Source organism: Bombina bombina, chromosome 1, assembly GCF_027579735.1.
Source record: "Bombina bombina isolate aBomBom1 chromosome 1, aBomBom1.pri, whole genome shotgun sequence".
Taxonomy (NCBI): Eukaryota; Metazoa; Chordata; class Amphibia; order Anura; family Bombinatoridae; genus Bombina; species Bombina bombina.
In genome coordinates, this window is record NC_069499.1 from 215,536,553 (window position 1) to 215,559,623 (window position 23,071).

Below are 23,071 nucleotides of genomic sequence, written 5' to 3' on the forward strand. Positions count from 1 at the left end.
GTTTCTGTGATTTTAAATAAATAAAAAAAGCAGCATGATGCAGTAGATCACCTTTGCTAAAGCGGAAAGGAAAAGGAGAAATTGAGGTTCACAGTATGAGCTCTTATGATGAGTGTCATGTGTGATCTCAAGTTTACATCAGAGTCTGGTATAACAGGGGACAAGGAAGCAGGAGCTATAACTTGCAACAACATACAAAAGTGTATCATGTTTAAGCCTACAATGTCCCTTTAATGTTGAGTCTCCATATTCTAGGAGAACAATATAAATCACAATAAGATGGTTTACTCAAAACATTTCTCCCCTTTAATTTGTTCCCAATGATCCCCTTTAATGGCTGGAGTGTATTAAATTGTTTAGAAGTATTTCCATTACCCTTATATTGTCATTTGAAATAGTTGATTTAGCTTGCGGTATCCCCACCTATCCTGAACGTTTTTGGCCTTAAGGTCAAGCTGTGAAATGAGATCTGATTATACCTACAAGCTCAACCCATTTTATTAGGTTGTGGCTTCAAAACACAAAATCAGCTAATTCATATACACAAATAAGCCTTAAAAAAGCAATCTCATACATTTTATACTCTGCAACTTGTATAAAAAAAGTAATTAGATACACATTAAGGGAAAAACAATTATATAGTATACTGTCCCTTTAAGTGGCATTTGACACACCAGGCTGCCTACTGGATAAATTACTATATCAAATATACTTACTTTTTATTTGAAATGCATTCTTTAAAACTGAAAAGAGTTGATACATTCAGTATTGAGTCTGTGTCTTATCGTGTTTGTCCTGTCAACTTGGATGAGAGTCACTGAGCAAGAGAGTGGATGGTTTAGGCATGATATGAGGGGGTATACAACTTTACATATAACATATTTTTACAATAATCTTGTTTATATTCTTTATTTCGAAATAGTATGCCAGATAACTGCAGACAACTAAGGCAATATAATTAGAAACTGAGCGGCACACATTAGGTAGCAACTGAGCGGCACACATTAGGTAGCAACTGAGCAGCACACATTAGGTAGCAACTGAGCAGCACACATTGGGTAGCAACTGAGCAGCACACATTGGGTAGCAACTGAGCAGCACACATTGGGTAGCAACTGAGCAGCACACATTGGGTAGCAACTGAGCAGCACACATTGGGTAGCAACTGAGCAGCACACATTGGGTAGCAACTAAGCAGCACACATTGGGTAGCAACTGGGCGGCACACATTAGGTAGCAACTGAGCAGCACACATTAGGTAGCAACTGAGCAGCACACATTGGGTAGCAGCTGAGCAGCACACATTAGGTAGCAACTGAGCAGCACACATTGGGTAGCAACTGAGCGGCACACATTAGGTAGCAACTGAGCGGCACACATTAGGTAGCAACTGAGCAGCACACTTTAGGTAGCAACTGAGCGGCACACATTGGGTAGCAACTAAGTGGCACACATTGGGTAGCAACTGAGCCATACACATTGGGTAGCAACTGAGCCGCACACATTTGGTAGCAACTGAGCCACACACATTTGGTAGGAACTGAGCCGCACACATTGGGTAGCAACCGAGCCGCACACATTGGGTAGCAACCGAGCCGCACACATTGGGTAGCAACCGAGCCGCACACATTGGGTAGCAACCGAGCCGCACACAACGGGTAGAAACCGAGCCGCACACAACGGGTAGAAACCAAGCCGCACACAACAGGTAGAAACTGAGCGGCACACATCAGGGTCAATATAATTCTGATGGCTTCAGGGGCGCGAGCGATAAGGGGTTAATCACAGGTTTTTGTGCGAGTCGTGTTTTCCACTCGTATTGCAAGTTGAAAGTAAATGTGATTGCTTGAGCACAATCACGATTAACGCTAGAATGATTACCGAGTCCTCAGAGCTCTGGTCAACTGTTTTGCAAGACATAAAAGTGTCACAAAACACATCAAAATTATTTTAAAAAAAATATTGCACAAAAAAGTTATAAAGGCTCACAGATATGAGGTTTCAGGTGTTAGAAAAATAAAGGCAGGCAAAGGGCTTTAACATAGAGATACATACATATGCATGTCTAAATATGTGTGTGTGTGTATATATATATATATATATATATATATATATATATATATATATATATATATATATATATATATATATATATATATATATATATATATATATATATGTGTGTGTATGTACATATGTATGTTTAGGTATTTGTGTATTTATTTATTTATTTACAGACAAATATATAAACATACAAAGACATAAATACATATAAACACCCACACATATATGTGTGTGTGTTGTGTGCATTGGAGCCCTTTGCAGTTAAGTAGATGAAAACATGTAAAAAAACATTTATGCAATATTAATTTTTAATAAAGTGTTATACGGTTTATTTACTGTAAATATTTCACATTCGAATGTTCTGCACATAGCAGAACATGTTCTATGTATTTATAGATATTCCTATATATAGCTGTGTGTATATATATATATATATATATATATATATATCTATATCTATACAGCTGTATGTGTATATGTATGTGTGTGTGTGTGTGTGTATATATATATATATATATATATATATATATATATATATATATATATATATATATATTTCTGCAAAAAGACATCAGATATATGTAGAAATATTTATTTATGAATAAATAGAACATATTCTTTTCTATGTGAAGAACATTGGAATGTGAAATATTCATATTTTCATGTCGGGTTAGCACACAAGTAGGGTATTAGGGGGTTTTTTTGCAACTTTTTTTGCTCCATTGACTTAAACATTTGAAGTTTGTTTTTTTGTACTAGTCATGTTAGCGAAAACAGTTTACTTTCAACTCATAATACGAGAGAAACCCAATGCGCGTAAAAAGCTTTCTTCTAGCGCATGTTACTGTTGAAGCGGGAGCGCTCAATAGCACTCCACTTGTAATCTGGCCCTAAGCGGGTTGAGAACAAGGAAACAATTGTGATTTAATGTTTGTTACCTTTTTTAGGCTGTAACAATTATTGATGTTGTATTTTTTCAGTTGTGCCAGCTATTTATAAATGTGCCAATTGAAGCATCATCTATAGACTATCATGTATCACTGGCACAGACAGCACTGCAGGTGTGTCTTACACATACAGAGCTACAGAACGAGATGTATTGTCAACTCATAAAGCAAACAAGTAGCAGACAGCCACAGAACTACTCTCTCATACAGGTAACCACAATGTTCTCAAATCATATGAGCAAAATGCTTATAATTAAAATACATTTGTTGTGTATCTTATTAAAAAATAAAAATTGTAGCATTTTTATTTTGTAATAAAATAACTGCACCAGGCAGTTTTTGGGGGATATTTAGCGCTCCACTTGTAATCTGGCCCTTAGTGTTTAATGTCCCTTTAATGCTTTTAAATAAAATAAACATCCTTTTTACTACAATAATTTTTCAATAACCAAACTCCACTCACCCACCATTTGGCTTAAGCCTACAGGCAACAAGGTCAGCCACTGTCACTGCGTTAGTATACAGTACTCTGTTTTGCAGTTGTTACCAGTTAAAGTCAATTAGTGAAAGGTATATATATATAAATATATATATATATATATATATATACTTTTCATATGCTCAATTTTCAGAACTAAATTATATTAATAAGGAGGCAAAATAAATAATGAAATTTAATTATGCATAGCTAAATATATATCTATACTATAATCGTGTTTGTAACGCGTCTATCAGTGTCGCCAGTTGCCTCAAAGGAATGTTGGCTGCGTGAGGCAGCCAAAAGAATGTTGGCTGTGCACGCAGCCAAAAGAATCCATCTGAATGCAGCGAAGCTGCATCCTGGTGGATTCCGAAAATGGCAGGGTGGATTCTTTCACCACCCTGCCATTTTTGGAATCCACCTGGATGCAGCGTAGGCAAACCCTAAGCCTTAAAAAAAAAAAACACGCAACCACCCGCAAGAAATAAAAATAAAAACAAGTAACCGCCCTCACAAAGTATAAAAAAAAAAAATAACTTCCCGCACAAAGTATTAACAAACACCTAAACCGTCAAACCCCACGTCGCAAAATAATAGTTATTAACCCCTAAACTACAAATAACATAATTAAAATATTAACCCATTAACATTAAATTACAAAAAAATAAAAAAGTCTAACATTACGGAAAAAATAAACAAAATTATCAAAAATAAAAATTATACCTAATCCCTATGAAAATAAAAAAGCCCCCCAAAATAAAAGTACTCCTAATCTAGACTACCAATAGCCCTTAAAAGGGCCTTTTGTAGGGCATTGCTAAGTCCCCCCTAACTGTTAAAACCACCCACTCACCTAACCCCCAAAAATAAAAAACCTAACCTAATACCCCTATAAAAATAAAAATCCCCCCAGAATAAAAACACCCCCTAATCTAATACTAAACTACCAATCGTACTTAAAAGGGCATTTTGTAGGGCATTGCCCTAAGTTAAACAGCTCTTTCACCTCTAAAAAATACTAAGTCCCCCCTAACAGTAAAAAAACCCCAACCACCAAACCCCCCAAAATAAAAAAAACTAACACTAAAAAAAACTAAACTACCCATTGCCCCTAAAGGGGCATTTGTATGGGTATTGCCCTTAAAAGGGCATTCAGCTCTTTTTCAAGCCCAAATAGGTACTCACTGTTCCTGAAGTCCGGCAGAGAAGGTCTTCTTCCAGACGGATCCATCATCTTTTATCTTCATCAGGAGTGAAGGCGGCGCGAAGCGGAGGTGCAGAGCTGTGTTTCTGATGCCTGGATCCTCAGTGGTGGTCCGCGGTGTGGCGGCTCCTCTTCATGCGATCGTCCTTCGCACACTGAAGATTGAATGCAAGGTACCCCATATTTATTGGGGTACCTTGCATTCCTATTGGCTATTTCAGTAGCTCTAATCCTATTGGCTGATTTAAAAATTTAAGCCAATAGGAATGTAAGGTACCCCAAATTGATTGCGGTACCTTGCATTTAATCTTCAGTCTACAACGGACATCGGAAGAAGAGGAAGCCTCCATGCCGCCGAGGACCGCTGCCACCGAGGACCGCTGCTGAGGATCCAGGCATCGGGAACACAGCTCTGCACCTCCGCTCCTTGCCGCCTTCACTCGGGATGAAGATAGAAGATGATGGATCCTTCTGGAAGAAGACCTCCGCCGGACTTCAGGAACAGTGAGTACCTATTTGGGGCTTAGGTTTAGGCTTTATTTTAATTTTTGCAATGTTTTTTTTTTAGATTAGGGTTTTTTTGGGCTTGAAAAAGAGCTGATTACCCTTTTAAGGGCAGTAAAAGAGCTAAATGCCCTTTTAAGCACAATGCCCATACAAATGCCCCTTTAGGGGCAATGGGTAGTTTATTTATTTTTAGTGTTAGTTTTTTTTATTTTGGGGGGTTTGGTGGTTGGGGGTTTTTTTACTGTTAGGGGGGACTTAGTATTTTTTAGAGGTGAAAGAGCTGTTTAACTTAGGGCAATGCCCTACAAAATACCCTTTTAAGGGCTATTGGTAGTTTAGTATTAGATTAGGGGGTGTTTTTATTTTGGGGGGATTTTTTATTTTTATAGGGGTATTAGTTTAGGTTTACATTTTTTATTTTGGATAGCTTTGTTTAGTTTTCTGTAATTTTACTTTTTCTTTATTTTTTTGTAACTTTAGCTTGGGGGTTTGTATTTTTTAAACATAGGCTGCCCTCTGTGTATTATAATCTCAATGTGTTTACTGTCCCCTTAACAAGCCAGGATAAGACACTGCATCTTTTATACTGTACAACTTAAATAGCTATGTTAATATATACATATATGGTAATCTATATTGGACCTATATATCTATAAATATATTGTCCAGGATGTTGGTTTAACATAGTCTGTACTTCATATTAACTTCCAGTCTCTGATCTGGGCATTTATATAATTTATTATTGTTATTTCAGTGCTTGAATATATGTAACAAGTGTTTAATTTGCAGTGTTGGCAGCTATTAGCCCTGTGTGCAGCTGTATTTTTACCTCAGCATCATTTCCTTTGGTACTTAAAACAACATCTGCAGAGACATGCAGAAACCAGGTAAGAGCTGTGTAACTATTAATTCATGCAGGTCATTTAATCTTGCATTTAATTGGGCATTTACTATAGCAAATAGGATGATGGATATTCTCTAGCTAGAAAAACTGATACAAGCTAGTTAAAGGGACAGTCTACACCAAAATTGTTATTGTTTAAAAATATTGATACTGCCTTTACTAGCCATTCCTGAGCTTTGTATAAACAACATTGTTATATTAATATACTTTATAACATTTAAACCTCTAAATTTCTGCCTGTTTCTAAGCCACTACAGACAGCTTCTTATCACATGCTTTTTGTTTTAGGCTGTCCCTTTAAGAACAATATTCATGTAAGCACTTGTCCCCTTTAAAGGACTAAATATTAAATTTATCACAATTAATGTAGAAATGGAGAAAATTAAAACACATCTTAAAGTCCCCCAATATACAGACGTCTGGTTTAATAAAAATAAATAGCTAATATAGTAATTAGGTAATGAAGAACTTAAAAAAACGATTGATTAACCCCTTAACGACCGAGGACGTGCAGGGTACGTCCTCAGAAAAAAGGCAGTTAATGCCTGAGGACGTACCCTGCACGTCCTCGGTGTGGAAAGCAGCTGGAAGCGATCCTGCTCGCTTCCAGCTGCTTTCCGGTTATTGCAGTGATGCCTCGATATCGAGGCATCCTGCAATAACCTTTTACGGCCATCCGATGCAGAGAGAGCCACTCTGTGGCCCTCTCTGCACCGGACATCGATGGCCGGTATCGTTGGTGGGTGGGAGCCGGTGTGGGAGGTGGGTGGCGGCCATCGATGGCCCTGGTCATGTGGAGGGGGGTGGGATCGTGGGCGGGGAAGTCCGGGGGAGCGCGCGGGCGTGCGCACGTGCACGAGGGGGCGGGCGCGTGCACGGGGAGGGAGCGGGTGGGGACTGCTACACTACAGAAAAAATGTGTCCCAAAACAAAATAAAAGTGGGACATTTAATGTTAAAAAAAAAAACCTTAGGTGTGATTTAGGTGGTGGGGGTTGGTCTGTGGTGGTGGGGGGGGGGGGAATTGAGCTACACTACAGAAAAAAAATAAAAAATAAATAAACATTTGATTGTTCAAACTGGGTACTGGCAGACAGCTGAAACACAGCATATGTAAATATGCTTTTTTTTTTTTTTTTTAGTACTGGCAGACTTTCTGCCAGTACTTAAGATGGCGGGGACAATTGTGGGGTGGGGGAGAGAAGGGAGCTGTTTGGGAGGGATCAGGGGGTGGGATGTGTCAGGTGGGAGGCTGATCTCTACACTAAAGCTAAAATTAACCCTAAAAGATCCCTACAAACTACCTAATTAACCCCTTCACTGCTAGCCATAATACACGTGTGATGCGCAGCAGCATTTAGCGACCTTCTAATTACCAAAAAGCAACGCCAAAGTCATATATGTCTGCTATTTCTGAACAAAGGGCACCCCAGAGAAGCATTTACAACCATTTGTGCCATAATTGCACAAGCTGTTTGTAAATAATTTCAGTGAGAAACCTAAAATTGTGAAAAAATTAACGTTTTTTTTACTTTGATCGCATTTGGCGGTGAAATGGTGGCATGAAATATACCAAAATGGGCCTAGATCAATACTTGGGGTTGTCTACTACACTACACTAAAGCTAAAATTAACCCTAGAAGCTCCCTACATGCTCCCTAATTAACCCCTTCACTGCTGGGCATAATACACGTATTGTGCGCAGTGGCATTTAGCAGCCTTCTAATTACCAAAAAGCAAAGTCAAAGCCATATATGTCTACTATTTCTGAACAAAGGGGATCCCAGAGAAGCATTTACAACCATTTATGCTATAATTGCATAAGTTGTTTGTAAATAATTTCAGTGAGAAACCTAAAGTTTGTGAAATAATTTGTGAAAAAGTGAACAATTTTTTTTATTTGATCGCATTTGGCGGTGAAATAGTGGCATGAAATATACCAAAATGGTCCTAGATCAATACTTTGGGATGTCTTTGAAAAAAAAATATAAACATGTCAATGGATATTCAGGGATTCCTGAAAGATATTAGTGTCCCAATGTAACTAGCGCTAATTTTGAAAAAAAGTGGTTTGGAAATAGCAAAGTGCTACTTTTATTTAGTGCCCTATAACTTGCAAAAAAAGCAAAGAACATGTAAACATTGGGTATTTATAAACTCAGGACAAAATTTAGAAACTATTTAGCATGGGTGTTTTTTGGTGGTTGTTGATGTGTAACAGATTTTGGGGGTCAAAGTTAGAAAAAGTGTGTTTTTTTCCATTTTTTCCTCATATTTTATAATGTTTTTTATAGTAAATTATAAGATATGATGAAAATAATGGTATCTTTTGAAATTCCATTTAATGGCGAGAAAAATGGTATATAATATGTGTGGGTACAGTAAATGAGTAAGAGGAAAATTACAGCTAAACACAAACACCGCAAAAATGTAAAAATAGCCTTGGTCCCAAACGGACAGAAAATGGAAAAGTGCTGCGGTCATTAAGGGGTTAAAAAACATCAATTAAATTCTTGTTCCACAATTAAAGTAGACTCTCAATGTGTTTAAAAGTTTTAGAAGCTCAAAAAAGTTAATGTTAAATAATGGATGAAGCGTGTCCAAATTTTGAATTGGAACAGACTAGTTAAAATGTGCTAATTATAACAAACTGGTTATTTATTTATTTTTGCCTTGGATTTTAATGGGGGTCTGATGTGTGTCTGTCCTCTCACAAACTTCTTGACATAATTGTGTTTTTACTGGTTTAGAAATGAAATTGGCAAATATGCCATATACTGTCAGCGATCAGTGGACCATACCTTGAGGGCGGGGGATAGGGAGGCAAGACCTTCACGCATGGAAATTGTGTCTATTTTGCTGAGGAACCCATATCACCATTCTCTGCCATTTAGTATTCCAGTGCATTTCATGAATGGGACTTACCAGGTAAAGCATGTGCTTTTAGATGTCATCAACATGCCAGCCCTACATACGTATATGTCACATATATGAAAACAGTTGTAGAAAGAAATATTATTCAGAATTGACATACAAAGGTTTTATATCTTTGTTCCAGATTATATGCAGACAGCAGATATTGCTTTAGTGCTATAGGAAAAATGCAGGCTTGTTCTAGACCTTAGGGTATATGACTATCTATATATATATATATATAATTTGTCTTCCTCTGCTGTTAATTCAAATGCTATTACTGAAATACCCCCTTCTCTCTGCCCTTTATTATGTAAGACAAAATTACTGATTTAGTATAGTAGATTGTGTAGACTACTTAGTACGTTCCAGTAGACTATGTTGAACATCAGCAGTCACATTTATCAGTATGTTTCTACACCAGGTGGTGGGCTTTGATGGCTCAACAACAGTAGAAGAATTCCTTCAGATGTTAAACCAGGATACCGGAATGAGGAAATCCTGCCACTCTGGATTTGCTCTTTTCACAGATGACCCCTCTGGCAGAGACCTAGAGCACTGCCTGCAGGGGAATATTAAGGTAATTCTTCACCACTCTGGTGTGGAGGAAATGGTACATGGTGTATAATCTGACAATGAAAGGCTTTGTTTAGTATATATAGTTTAGAGAGTGCTAATATGATAGAAATGTTCAAATATATTCAGGGATTTAACTAAATTGAGGATCAATTCATTTCTCAAAACAAGGACAAGGGGTTATAATCTCAAGATGGTGTTTAATCTGGGTGGTTGATATGTAGTTTAAAGGGACATTAAACTGCTGTGCACAACTACAAAAGAATAGTAACTACTCACTATGTTACTGCATTACTTCCTGTTCCTGCAGCTCTTTTCAAATCAGTTTTCCTTTTTTAATAGCTTAAAGGTGCCAGATACTGAAGCTCTGCCTCTTCATACTGGGCACCGCCATCTTGGAGCTCAAGTATTCTCACAGCCTGACAGAAGCAGTGCACACTCACATACTGGGTGCCGCCATCTTGGAGCTCAAGTATTCTCACAGCCTGACAGAAGCAGTGCACACTCACATACTGGGTGCCGCCATCTTGGAGCTCAAGTATTCTCACAGCCTGACAGAAGCAGTGCACACTCACATACTGGGTGCCGCCATCTTGGAGCTCAAGTATTCTCACAGCCTGACAGAAGCAGTTTGCATTTACATATCAATGAGGTTTTTGACTACTATATATTGTGCTACAGGTTAGGGTGCGTGATACAAAGCAGGAGCTTTACATTTTTGCAGCTGCTGTATTGCTATATAATATTGATGAGTTTTTTTAAAATATAGTTTGTATATGGTTACTACCCAGCCTGTATGTTACAAACACGGGCGGTATTTTTAAGGATCTGATCAAAGCTGGAAACGAAAGATATCATGGGAAACTTCTAAGTGTGTTAGAATCTAATTTTAAACTAATTATCATTTAATGTAAGTCTTAGCATCTTTAGTTCCTTATATAAATTGTATAATTATTTATGCAAATGTATGCTAATAAGCATGGCTGATATTTTCCCCCAGAAAAAATGGCAACCCTAATTTTGTGTAACTATAAAACTGTGTAAAAAATGCAAATATGTAAAGCTCACATGATCATGCACACTAACTCCAATAAAATGATACAGTTATAAAAAAAGTGGGCAATATCACTGTTAGTGTGCACTGATTTTGTCACAGGCTGTGAGAATACCTGAGCTCCAAGATGGCGGCGCCCAGTATGTGAGTGAGCACAGCTTCTGTCAGGCTGTGAGAATACCTGAGCTCCAAGATGGCGGCGACACAGTATGTGAGTTTGCACTGCTTCTGTCAGGATGTGAGAATACCTGAGCTCCAAGATGGCAACGCCCAGTATGTGAGTGAGCACAGCTTCTGTCAGGCTGTGAGAATACCTGAGCTCCAAGATGGCAGCGCCCAGTTTATGAGTGATAACAGGTTCTGTCAGGCTGTGAGTATACCTGAGCTCCAAGGTGGCGGTGCCCAGTATGTGAGTGTGCACTGCTTTTGTCAGGCTGTGAGAATACCTGAGCTCCAAGATGGTTGTGCCCAGTATGTGAGTGAGCACAGCTTCTATAAGGCTGTGAGAATACCTGAGATCCAAGATGGTGGTGCCCAGTATGTGAGGGAGCACAGCTTCTATAAGGCTGTGAGAATACCTGAGATCCAAGATGGTGGTGCCCAGTATGTGAGTGTGCATTGCTTCTGTCAGGCTGTGAGAATACCTGAGCTCCAAGATGGCGGCACCATCTTGGATCTCAGGTATTCTCACAGCCTTATAGAAGCTGTGCTCACTCGCATACTGGGCACCACCATCTTGGATCTCAGGTATTCTCACAGCCTTATAGAAGCTGTGCTCACTCACATACTGGGCACCACCATCTTGGATCTCAGGTATTCTCACAGCCTTATAGAAGCTGAGATCCAAGATGCTGGCGCCCAGTATGTGAGTGTGCATTGCTTCTGTCAGGCTGTGAGAATACCTGAGCTCCAAGATGGCGGCACCCAGTATGAAGAGGCGGAGCTTTAGTATCTGGCAACTTTAAAGGGACATTATACACTCATTTTTTCTTTGCATAAATGTTTTGTAGATTATCTATTTATATAGCCCATAAAGTTTTTTTTTTTAAATAAATGTATAGTTTTGCTTATTTTTAAATAACATTGCTCTGATTTTCAGACTCCTAACCAAGCCCCAAAGTTTTATGTGAATACTGTCAGCTACCTTCTCCAGCTTGCTTCTGTTTGTGTAATGGGTCTTTTCATATGTTAAAGAGGGGGGAGTGTCTTATTTGCCACTTGCAGTGGGCTTTCCAGCTACCTTTTCAACAGAGCCAAACTGACAGCTTCTAAGTAAGTTTTTAAACTGTTTTATACTGGATTTTTAAATCCGTATCTGTGCATCTTATTCTTTATAATAGTGTCTATTACATGCAGTTATATGAAAATGAGTGTATACTGTCCCTTTAAGCTATTAAAACAGGAAAACTGATTTGAAAAGAGCTGCAGGATGCAATGCAATAACATAGTGAGTAGTTAGTATTCTTTTACAGTTGTGCACAGCAGTTTAATGTCCCTTTATGGGAATTATAGAACGCACGGGATGTGCATAAGGTTAGGCTAACAAATTATTAATGACTTCTTTATAAAGATCACCTTTAATCCAGTTATTGTTTGAAGTACATGGAGTTGAAGGAAGTCAGATAAAGTGTTTGATCCCCACCTTTAACATTCAGCAGGACATGATTATCTTGGCAGGCAGTGAGTGAGATAAGAATGACCAGGTTGAAACTTGAGCGTGTTGAGAGTTTTGGTGCAGCTGTGTTGAGGGTGGAGGCTGGAAAAGATTTGAAAATTGATGGTTGTCTTAAATTTGATGTTTGAATGTGAGGTCAGAAAGAGTAGAGGACTAATAGAGAGTTACAATGACAAAATAAATATTGTAAATGCCTCTAATTGATGTCCTTTTTTAGTAGTCTACAAGGTTTTGAAACATCTCTTGAAAAGCCACATGAGAGGGCAGATATGAGATAAAAAAACTCAATGCAATGGCTATCAAAGTGCATTATTATGGGAGTTTTCTGGGCTAATGGGACAATAAACCTTGTAATTACAAGACATTTCTGTTGTGTTGCTATAGAATAACATATCATCCAAGTCCATACATTTTTTAAACACAAATTAACATCTGTTTTATTGCAAATTATTTATCAGTAGCCAAACTCCACCCACCATTTGGGTCTTATTTGGAGAAGCCAATCTGGGCTTTAGTCTGCAGACAACAAGGCTAATCCTGGCTATAATACAAGTATAGAGTGCATTGTTTTGCAGTTGTTATAATATAAAACCAATTAGGGACAGCTATGTAGCAGAGTTAGCCTTGGGAAGTAAACAGTGTGAAGTTTAAGTTCTGGTAAATAGAAATTGCTGAATTTTTAAAGCTAAATTACATGAAAAGGGGGCAAAATCATTAAAAAATAGTGGGTCAAGCAGGAATGAGACAGTTGTCAACGTGTATGTTGATAGGGTTAAAAAAAAGCAGGCGGCCACACATTAGTGTCCAAGAAACTGTGAACAGAGTCTTGGGGGTGACATAGGTGTGCGGTGCTAAATGAGAGAGAAAGTAAGTAAGATCCCAACACTTCCTTTTTGTCTCAAGGCCAAGGAATATGGCAAACTGAAGACCCGAAAGTAAGACACAGCATGGTACACTGTGTGAGAGGCTGAGCGGTTTTTGTGCTTGTAACATTGTCCCGAATAGCTGATAGTTCTTGTTTGTCATCAATATTAGCACCTCTAATGGAACTTTATTCTATGAACCTGCCAGTTCTTCTGCAAATTACTCCTTTACCCTTCAACTTGAGATCATGACCCATTGTTCTGGTGTTGGTCTTATCTGTGAAAAACTGCATGTAATAGACACTACTATACAGAATAATATGCACAGATACTGATCTAAAAATCCAGTATAAAACATTTTTAAAACTTACTTAGCAGCTCTCAATTTAGCACTGTTGATGAGATTAGTCTGGAACACCCACTGAAAGCGGCTGAGAGCACACCCTCCCCTGCATATGAAAAGACCCATTATACAAACAGAAGCAATGTGAAGTCTGTATACATCAGTATACATCTAAAACTTTGGGGCTTAATTAGGAGTCTGAGAATCAGATAGACATATTTAGGTCATTTAAAGGGACAGGCAATACCAGAATTATTGTTGCTTTAAAAGATAGATAATCTCTTAATTGCCCAGTTTTGCATAACCAACATATAATAATATTATAATAATACATGTTTTACCTCTGTAATTACCTTGTATCTAAACCTCTGCAGGCTGACCCCTTATTTCAGTTCTTTTGACAGACTTGCATTTTAGCCAATCAGTGCTCACTCCTCTGTAAATTATGAGCATGAGCTCAATGTCATCAATATGAAACACATGAACTAACCCCCTCTAGTGGTGCTAATTCTGTTAACAAATATGTTATTAATTAAAAAATGTAAAAATTAAAATGTTGTTTGTTTGTTTTAAACAAAATCACCTTTTCATTGTGTGTTTATATGGACATTAAACACTTAATAGATATTTAATAGAATGGTGTATTCAAAGCAAAGATTAGCATCAAAATAATATACAGATGTATTTTTACAAGTAATATAATATAAGTTGTTTAAATATTCAAACACAATACCAATAAATAAATGTGTTGTGTCCATAAATCAATGGGTGCCCAGTAGTTGTAACCTAGCTTTTCTTCTCTGCTGGGGCCAATCAGGGACAGCTAAAAATGAGTTACTAGATTGTACAGCCTATGGCTGTGTGGGGAAAAAAAATAAAAAAATATATTTATATATATATATATACTGTTTGTGTGTGTATATATATTTATACATATACATATATATATGTTAAGACTCTGAGTCTGCACTTCCATTTCTAAGAGGAATTAGGAGGCACAGTTTTCAAAATTACATTACAGGAAAAGGGAGCAAAATAAAAAAATGATAATATAAGCTGCCTTTACATAGAGGACATTGGCCTGTCGAATCAGGCGTTTCTCTATTTATGATGTTTCGATTGAGCTGCCGATGTACCTTGTATTGATGCTTCTTTTGTATGTTGTTTATTTATTAATAAAAAATATTTGAAATAAATATTTAAAAATAGTGCATTTTATTTTTTGTTTTTATATCAGTTTAAGATATTTTTTTAGGTTTTTCAGACTTATAAACAATATAATATAGATTATTTTTTTTCTTCTTCATCTTTTTTCCCCCCAGATATGTGATGTCATTTCAAAGTGGGAGCAGGCATTGCGAGAACTTCATCCAGGAAAATATGAAGGCACGAGGATAGTGAAACTAACTTACAAGAACAGGTGTGTATTGTGCACTTCCAGTTTAGGGCTTTAATTGTTTTAATAACTAAACTCACATTCTGATTTGTAGTTGGATATTGAGCATCATGTGATCAAGCAGAGATATACTTAAAGGAACATTATATGCTGTAGAATTGCAGTTTGGATTTATTTGTTGCAGAGTGCATTTTAGAGCCCAGTGTAAGGGGGAAACTGATCGGGAGAGGCTGCTGCTTGCATATCAGGTCAATGATGAAATAGTCAGCGGGAGGTTTCCTGTCGATAAGGAGTTGGCTCAAGAAATGGCAGCTCTAATGGCTCAGGTTGGTGACTCTTGTGTTTATTTCAATCATGAAGACACAATGTTATAAAAATCATAAAGTTTTAAAGGGCAGCTGAGACACTTGTTCAATGACTGTCCAGCACTGTGTAAGCAATTCAGTTGTGCGTGAGTTTTGAAACTTTATAGGTGTAACGAAAATGTTCTTGCCAATGTTAAGTTAAAATGTCATATATACAATATTGGTTCGTTCTTAAAATAGATTTTTGTGTTATATCTTCCAATGTTTTCTAGGTGGAACATGGTGATCTAGATAGACCAGCACCATCAAGCCCTGGAGGACCATCTCCATGTAAGATGCAGCATCCCTTGCAGCAAGTCTTGGATAGATTCTACCCAAAACGCTACAAGCTAGGACTGACAGCAGATATGCTAAGGTAAGAAAATATTGTTCCACTACAATAATCACAAATAACATTCAGCCTACCTTACTTACATGCACCACTATACCGGTATTACATGAAACCAAAATATTTTGTTAAGCTAATTAAACACAATGTTTTAGGGGTATTCACACCGTCCTAAGATTCTTCTGATGATGATGTGATCATCCCATATACAATGTGCAAAATTGATACTGCCCAGTAAACCATTTTTGATTCATATCCCCTGTGTGGCAATGGATGTGTGTGTTTGAGAAAGTAACAGTATTTTAGTAAAATCTTTTTAATCTTCGAAACGCCGTAAATTCCTTATTTGGCAATATCAATCATTCATTTTTTGTTAAGTTATATCCTTTGCAGTCCACCCAAAAAGTTAGGATGTATTTTCCTCCTTTTCACAAACTCTAGTCTAGTATTATTTGAAATAAGGCCTTTATTTTGAGGCCTTCTTCCTCTTACAAATAATTTGAACCTTCAATCCAGATTCTATTCTGTTACATGTTAGGTTATTCCTTTATCAAAGGCCTAGTCGCAGTATGTCCAGAATTCTATACAAAATTTCCTATGGCTTCAGTATTGCTTCATGCCAATTTTTCCTTTTATGAAGGTTGTTATGACTGCTTTATTAAAAGATTTTGTGGAGACAGGAGTTATTTTTCTGTCAGCCTTTAACTTGAATCTAGGAGGTAATAGTACTGGTTCCAATTGGTATAAGATCTAGGATTGTAATCCTATTTTTTCTTGTCCCTATGAAAGATGGAAGTTTATGGCCTATTTTGGATCTCAAAACTTTATCAAGATGCATTCTGTTTTACCCTAGTTTATTGGGATTCATTTATGTTCCTGATCTCAAAGACCACCACTAGATCCTTTTTTTGTCCTTCTAGACAAATTCTTTCTGATTGTGGTTCTTCCTTTGGACCTTACCTTACTAGCTCCTAGACTTTCTTACATAGGTTATGGGAACTCCTTTGTATGTTTTAAGCCCTCAGTGTATTCAATTTATGGAATCTATTTTGGTTCAGACTTCTTTTTCTTTTATCTCAGGCCCCAGTCAGAGATTGAACTCTTGATTCTTAATCAAAGTTTTTGAACAAGATAGTTGAGACCTTTCTTCAGGCAAGGCAGCCTGTAACAAGTTACTTTTATCACCAGCTTTGATTATTGTTTCTCTTTCCTGGTGTAGATGTCTAGTTTATTTACATTTTCTTGTGAAAAGCCTTATCTTATTTTCTATTGGGATGTATTTTCTTTTTTTTTCTTTTTTTTTTTCCTTTGTCCTGTTTCATTATTTGTCCTGTTTGCATTTAAAATTATCATTTCTTTCATGTAATTAGCAAGAGTCCATGAGCTAGTGACGTATGGGATATACATTCCTACCAGGAGGGGCAAAGTTTCCCAAACCTCAAAATGCCTATAAATACACCCCTCACCACACCCACAAATCAGTTTTACAAACTTTGCCTCCTATGGAGGTGGTGAAGTAAGTTTGTGCTAGATTCTACGTTGATATGCGCTCCGCAGCATGTTGGAGCCCGGTTTTCCTCTCAGCATGCAGTGAATGTCAGAGGGATGTGAGGAGAGTATTGCCTATTTGAATTCAATGATCTCCTTCTACGGGGTCTATTTCATAGGTTCTCTGTTATCGGTCGTAGAGATTCATCTCTTACCTCCCTTTTCAGATCGACGATATACTCTTATATATACCATTACCTCTACTGATTCTCGTTTCAGTACTGGTTTGGCTTTCTACTACATGTAGATGAGTGTCCTGGGGTAAGTAAGTCTTATTTTCTGTGACACTCTAAGCTATGGTTGGGCACTTTTATATAAAGTTCTAAATATATGTGTTCAAACATTTATTTGCCTTGACTCAGGATGTTCAACGTTCCTTATTTCAGACAGTCAGTTTCATATTTGGGATAATGCATATGAATAAATCAATTTTTTTCTTACCTTAAAATTTGACTTTTTTCCCTGTGGGCTGTTAGGCTCACGGGGGCTGAAAATGCTTCATTTTATTGCGTCATTCTTGGCGCTGACTTTTTTGGCGCAAATTTTTTTTCTCGTTTCCGGCGTCATACGTGTCGCCGGAAGTTGCGTCATTTTTTACGTTTTTTTGCGCCAAAAGTGTCGGCGTTCCGGATGTGGCGTCATTTTTGGCGCCAAAAGCATTTAGGCGCCACATAATGTGGGCGTCTTTTTTGGCGCTAAAAAATATGGGCGTCACTATTGTTTCCACATTATTTAAGTCATATTGTTTATTGCTTCTGGTTGCTAGAAGCTTGTTCACTGGCATTTTTTCCCATTCCTGAAACTGTCATTTAAGGAATTTGATCAATTTTTGCTTTATATGTTGTTTTTTCTATTACATATTGCAAGATGTCCCAGATTGACCTTGAGTCAGAAGATACTTCTGGAAAATCGCTGCCTGGTGCTGGATCTACCAAAGTTAAGTGTATCTGCTGTAAACTTGTGGTATCTGTTCCTCCAGCTGTTGTTTGTAATGAATGTCATGACAAACTTGTTAATGCAGATAATATTTCCTTTAGTAATGTTACATTACCTGTCTGATTCTGATAATGATTCTTCTGGTTCAGAGGATTCTGATTCAGAGGTTGATGCTGATAAATCTTCATATTTATTCAAAATGGAATTTATTCGTTCTTTACTTAAAGAAGTCTTAATTGCATTAGAAATAGAGGATTCTGGTCCTCTTGATACTAAATCTAAACGTTTAAATAAGGTTTTTAAATCTCCTGTAGTTATTCCAGAAGTTTTTCCTGTCCCTGATGCTATTTCTGAAGTAATCTCCAGGGAATGGAATAATTTGGGTAATTCATTTTCTCCTTCTAAACGTTTTAAGCAATTATATCCTGTGCCATCTGACAGATTAGAGTTTTGGGACAAAATCCCTAAGGTTGATGGGGCTGTCTCTACTCTTGCTAAACGTACTGCTATTCCTACGGCAGATAGTACTTCCTTTAAGGATCCTTTAGATAGGAAGATTGAATCCTTTCTAAGAAAAGCTTACTTATGTTCAGGTAATCTTCTTAGACCTGCTTTATCTTTAGCGGATGTTGCTGCAGCTTCAACTTTTTGGTTAGAAGCTTTAGCGCAACAAGTAACAGATCATAATTCTCATAGCATTGTTAATCTACTTCAACATGCTAATAACTTTATTTGTGATGCCATCTTTGATATCATTAGGGTTGATGTCAGGTATATGTCTCTAGCTATTTTAGCTAGAAGAGCTTTATGGCTTAAGACTTGGAATGCTGATATGTCTTCTAAGTCAACTTTGCTTTCCCTTTCTTTCCAGGGTAATAAATTATTTGGTTCTCAGTTGGATTCTATTATTTCAACTGTTACTGGAGGGAAAGGAACTTTTTTACCACAGGATAAAAAATCTAAAGGTAAATTTAGGTCTAATAATCGTTTTCGTTTCAGTCTCAATCATTCCCTTCGGTAGCCTTATGCATGGAAATTCTAGGTCTTATGACTGCTGCATCGGACGCGATCCCCTTTGCTCGTTTTCACATGCGACCTCTTCAGCTCTGTATGCTGAACCAGTGGTGCAGGGATTACACAAAGATATATCAATTGATATCTTTAAAACCGATTGTACGACACTCTGACGTGGTAGACAGATCACCATCGTTTAGTTCAGGGGGCTTCTTTTGTTCTTCCAACCTGGACTGTGATTTCAACAGATGCAAGTCTGACAGGTTGGGGAGCTGTTTGGGGGTCTCTGACAGCACAAGGGGTTTGGGAATCTCAGGAGGTGAGATTACCAATCAATATTTTGGAACTCCGTGCAATTTTCAGAGCTCTTCAGTCATGGCCTCTTCTAAAGAGAGAATCGTTCATTTGTTTTCAGACAGACAATGTCACAACTGTGGCATATATCAATCATCAAGGAGGGACTCACAGTCCTCTGGCTATGAAAGAAGTATCTCGAATACTGGTTTGGGCGGAATCCAGCTCCTGTCTAATTTCTGCGGTTCATATCCCAGGTATAGACAATTGGGAAGCGGATTATCTCAGTTGCCAAACTTTACATCCGGGCGAATGGTCTCTTCACCCAGAGGTATTTCTTCAGATTGTTCAAATGTGGGGACTTCCAGAAATAGATCTGATGGCTTCTCATCTAAACAAGAAACTACCCAGGTATCTGTCCAGATCCAGGGATCCTCAGGCGGAAGCAGTGGATGCATTGTCACTTCCTTGGAAGTATCATCCTGCCTATATCTTTCCGCCTCTAGTTCTTCTTCCAAGAGTAATCTCCAAGATTCTGAAGGAATGCTCGTTTGTTCTGCTGGTGGCTCCAGCATGGCTTCACAGGTTTTGGTATGCGGATCTTGTCCGGATGGCCTCTTGCCAACCGTGGACTCTTGCGTTAAGACCAGACCTTCTGTCGCAAGGTCCTTTTTTCCATCAGGATCTCAAATCCTTAAATTTGAAGGTATGGAGATTGAACGCTTGATTCTTAGTCAAAGAGGTTTCTCTGACTCTGTGATTAATACTATGTTACAGGCTCGTAAATCTGTATCTAGGAAGATATATTATCGAGTCTGGAAGACTTACATTTCTTGGTGTCTTTCTCATCATTTTTCCTGGCATTCTTTTAGAATTCCGAGAATTTTACAGTTTCTTCAGGATGGTTTGGATAAAGGTTTGTCTGCAAGTTCCTTGAAAGGTCAAATCTCTGCTCTTTCTGTTCTTTTTCACAGAAAGATTGCTAATCTTCCTGATATTCATTGTTTTATACAAGCTTTGGTTCGTATAAAACCTGTTAAGTCAATTTCTCCTCCTTGGAGTTTGAATTTGGTTCTGGGGGCTCTTCAAGCTCCACCGTTTGAACCGATGCATTCACTGGACATTAAATTACTTTCTTGGAAAGTTTTGTTTCTTTTGGCCATCTCTTCTGCTAGAAGAGTTTCTGAATTATCTGCTCTTTCTTGTGAGTCTCCTTTTCTGATTTTTCATCAGGATAAGGCGGTGTTGCGAACTTCTTTTAAATTTTTGCCTAAGGTTGTGAATTCTAACAACATTAGTAGAGAAATTGTGGTTCCTTCATTGTGTCCTAATCCTAAGAATTCTAAGGAGAGATCATTGCATTCTTTGGATGTAGTTAGAGCTTTGAAATATTATGTTGAAGCTACTAAGAATTTCCGAAAGACTTCTAGTCTATTCGTTATTTTTTCCGGTTCTAGGAAAGGTCAGAAGGCCTCTGCCATTTCTTTGGCATCTTGGTTGAAATCTTTAATTCATCATGCTTGTCGAGTCGGGTAAAACTCCGCCTCAAAGGATTACAGCTCATTCTACTAGGTCAGTTTCTACTTCCTGGGCGTTTAGGAATGAAGCTTTGGTTGATCAGATTTGCAAAGCAGCAACTTGGTCTTCTTTGCATACTTTTACTAAATTCTACCATTTTGATGTGTTTTCTTCTTCTGAAGCAGTTTTTGGTAGAAAAGTACTTCAGGCAGCTGTGTCAGTTTCATTCTTCTGCTTATAATTTCAGTTTTTTTCATTATAAAATTTAAACTTTATTTTGGGTGTGGATTATTTTCAGCGGAATTGGCTGTCTTTATTTTATCCCTCCCTCTCTAGTGACTCTTGCGTGGAAGATCCACATCTTGGGTATTCATTATCCCATACGTCACTAGCTCATGGACTCTTGCTAATTACATGAAAGAAAACATAATTTATGTAAGAACTTACCTGATAAATTAATTTCTTTCATATTAGCAAGAGTCCATGAGGCCCACCCTTTTTGTGGTGGTTATGATTTTTTTGTATAAAGCACAATTATTCCAATTCCTTATTTTTTATGCTTTCGCACTTTTTTCTTGTCACCCCACTTCTTGGCTATTCGTTAAACTGATTTGTGGGTGTGGTGAGGGGTGTATTTATAGGCATTTTGAGGTTTGGGAAACTTTGCCCCTCCTGGTAGGAATGTATATCCCATACGTCACTAGCTCATGGACTCTTGCTAATATGAAAGAAATGAATTTATCAGGTAAGTTCTTACATAAATTATGTTTTTACATATAATTTTTAAAATATTTTTTAACTTGTATAAGTCCGACTACATTTGTTACTTTAGCTTCCTGGTTAAAGTTCTCATTAAGTATGGCTTTATTAGAAGGACATTTTCTTCCAGAAATTTTAGTTTTTTCTACTATATTAGTTCCACTTTGGGGACCTTTTTAAAATGAGGCTTCTGTTATGTAGATTGCACAGCAACACCTTGGTCTTCTTTACTCACTTTTCTTTTGGGATAGTTTTTGACAGGGACGTCCTTCAGTCTTAGTGACTGTTAAATAGGTGACTGTCTTAATTTGTGTCCCACCCATTTTCTTGTGGACTTCACAGCTTGGGTATTAGATCCCAGGACTCTTATGAAGGAAAGCAAATGTATGCTTACCTAATAGATTAGTTTATTTCATGGTTTTGAGAGACCATGAGACCTGTCTTCTTAGTTTTTCAAATTGGTGGTAGTTTTAGTATACACCTCCTTTTTTTACCCTGCTTTTTAAAGGTTGTAGAATATTGGGCATCTTTGCCCCTCCTATTGGCCAGGAGTTTAATACCAGGAGTAAGGTAAGCATACATTTTTTTTCTCCTAGTTTCAACTTAGTGAAAGAAAAAACTGTCCAAATGTTAAATATCCTACTCTTCCTGGTCTTGGCTTTACAGTTTCTACATTTGTTCAGGAAAAATGCTGTTTTCCCAAAACAGTTTTTATATCCTTATGACACTGGAAAACCATATGAGCCCCATTTATGAGCTTCTTCAGGAGTTTAGGCCCTAAGGTTCTTTGATGGATCATACCAGGCATTCTTAGCTTTGCTATCTATGTGACTGCACCTCTACCGATGAAGGTTCCTGCACAAATGATAAAGTACTACAATTGCTTCTCTTATGGATGATCTTTGGAATCAAAAACTTCAGAAGAAAAGTTCAAAATCTCTCCCAGGGTGCATGATTGTTAGCCAGTTGTGTAGCAGGGCACAATGCTATAATAATACATGTGAAAGGCACATTATTATCTTATGCCATTTTGTATACACTGGTGACTGTAAACTGTATACGATTTTTCCAAAAGGCAGGCTTACCAAGTTTTTCTTTTAGAGGAGCTTCCTGTTACTCACACCTTTACAACCACCAGAATGTGGTCACTAGCCTTCAGCTTTATGTTAGTGACTGCCCTTCATCATTTGTGTCCTTTTTTCATGCTGAGAGACAGGCTGCAGTTATTCTCATGGAGATTGAACACTTGTAGATTTGTAAAACCCTTAGGTTATTCACTTATCATCGCTAGCCCTTTTCTTATGCAAAAATTGGTTCTGTCACTAATAACTGTTACACCTACCCTACAGCAACACTGCTCCACTTGGATGCAACAGTCGTGTT

General features: G+C 37.6%; 1 protein-coding gene across 1 annotated transcript in view; it reads left to right on the top strand.

Moving 5' to 3' along the window:
- Positions 1-23,071, top strand: part of PLEKHH1 (pleckstrin homology, MyTH4 and FERM domain containing H1) — a 260,142-nt gene that overhangs the window by 205,279 nt on the left and 31,792 nt on the right. Inside the window, exons 19-25 of the mRNA XM_053697836.1 lie at positions 3,045-3,221; positions 5,993-6,090; positions 8,857-9,034; positions 9,444-9,599; positions 14,853-14,950; positions 15,111-15,252; positions 15,504-15,646. Coding sequence (XP_053553811.1) covers positions 3,045-3,221; positions 5,993-6,090; positions 8,857-9,034; positions 9,444-9,599; positions 14,853-14,950; positions 15,111-15,252; positions 15,504-15,646 — 992 coding nt within the window. The remainder of the gene's footprint in view (positions 1-3,044; positions 3,222-5,992; positions 6,091-8,856; positions 9,035-9,443; positions 9,600-14,852; positions 14,951-15,110; positions 15,253-15,503; positions 15,647-23,071) is intronic.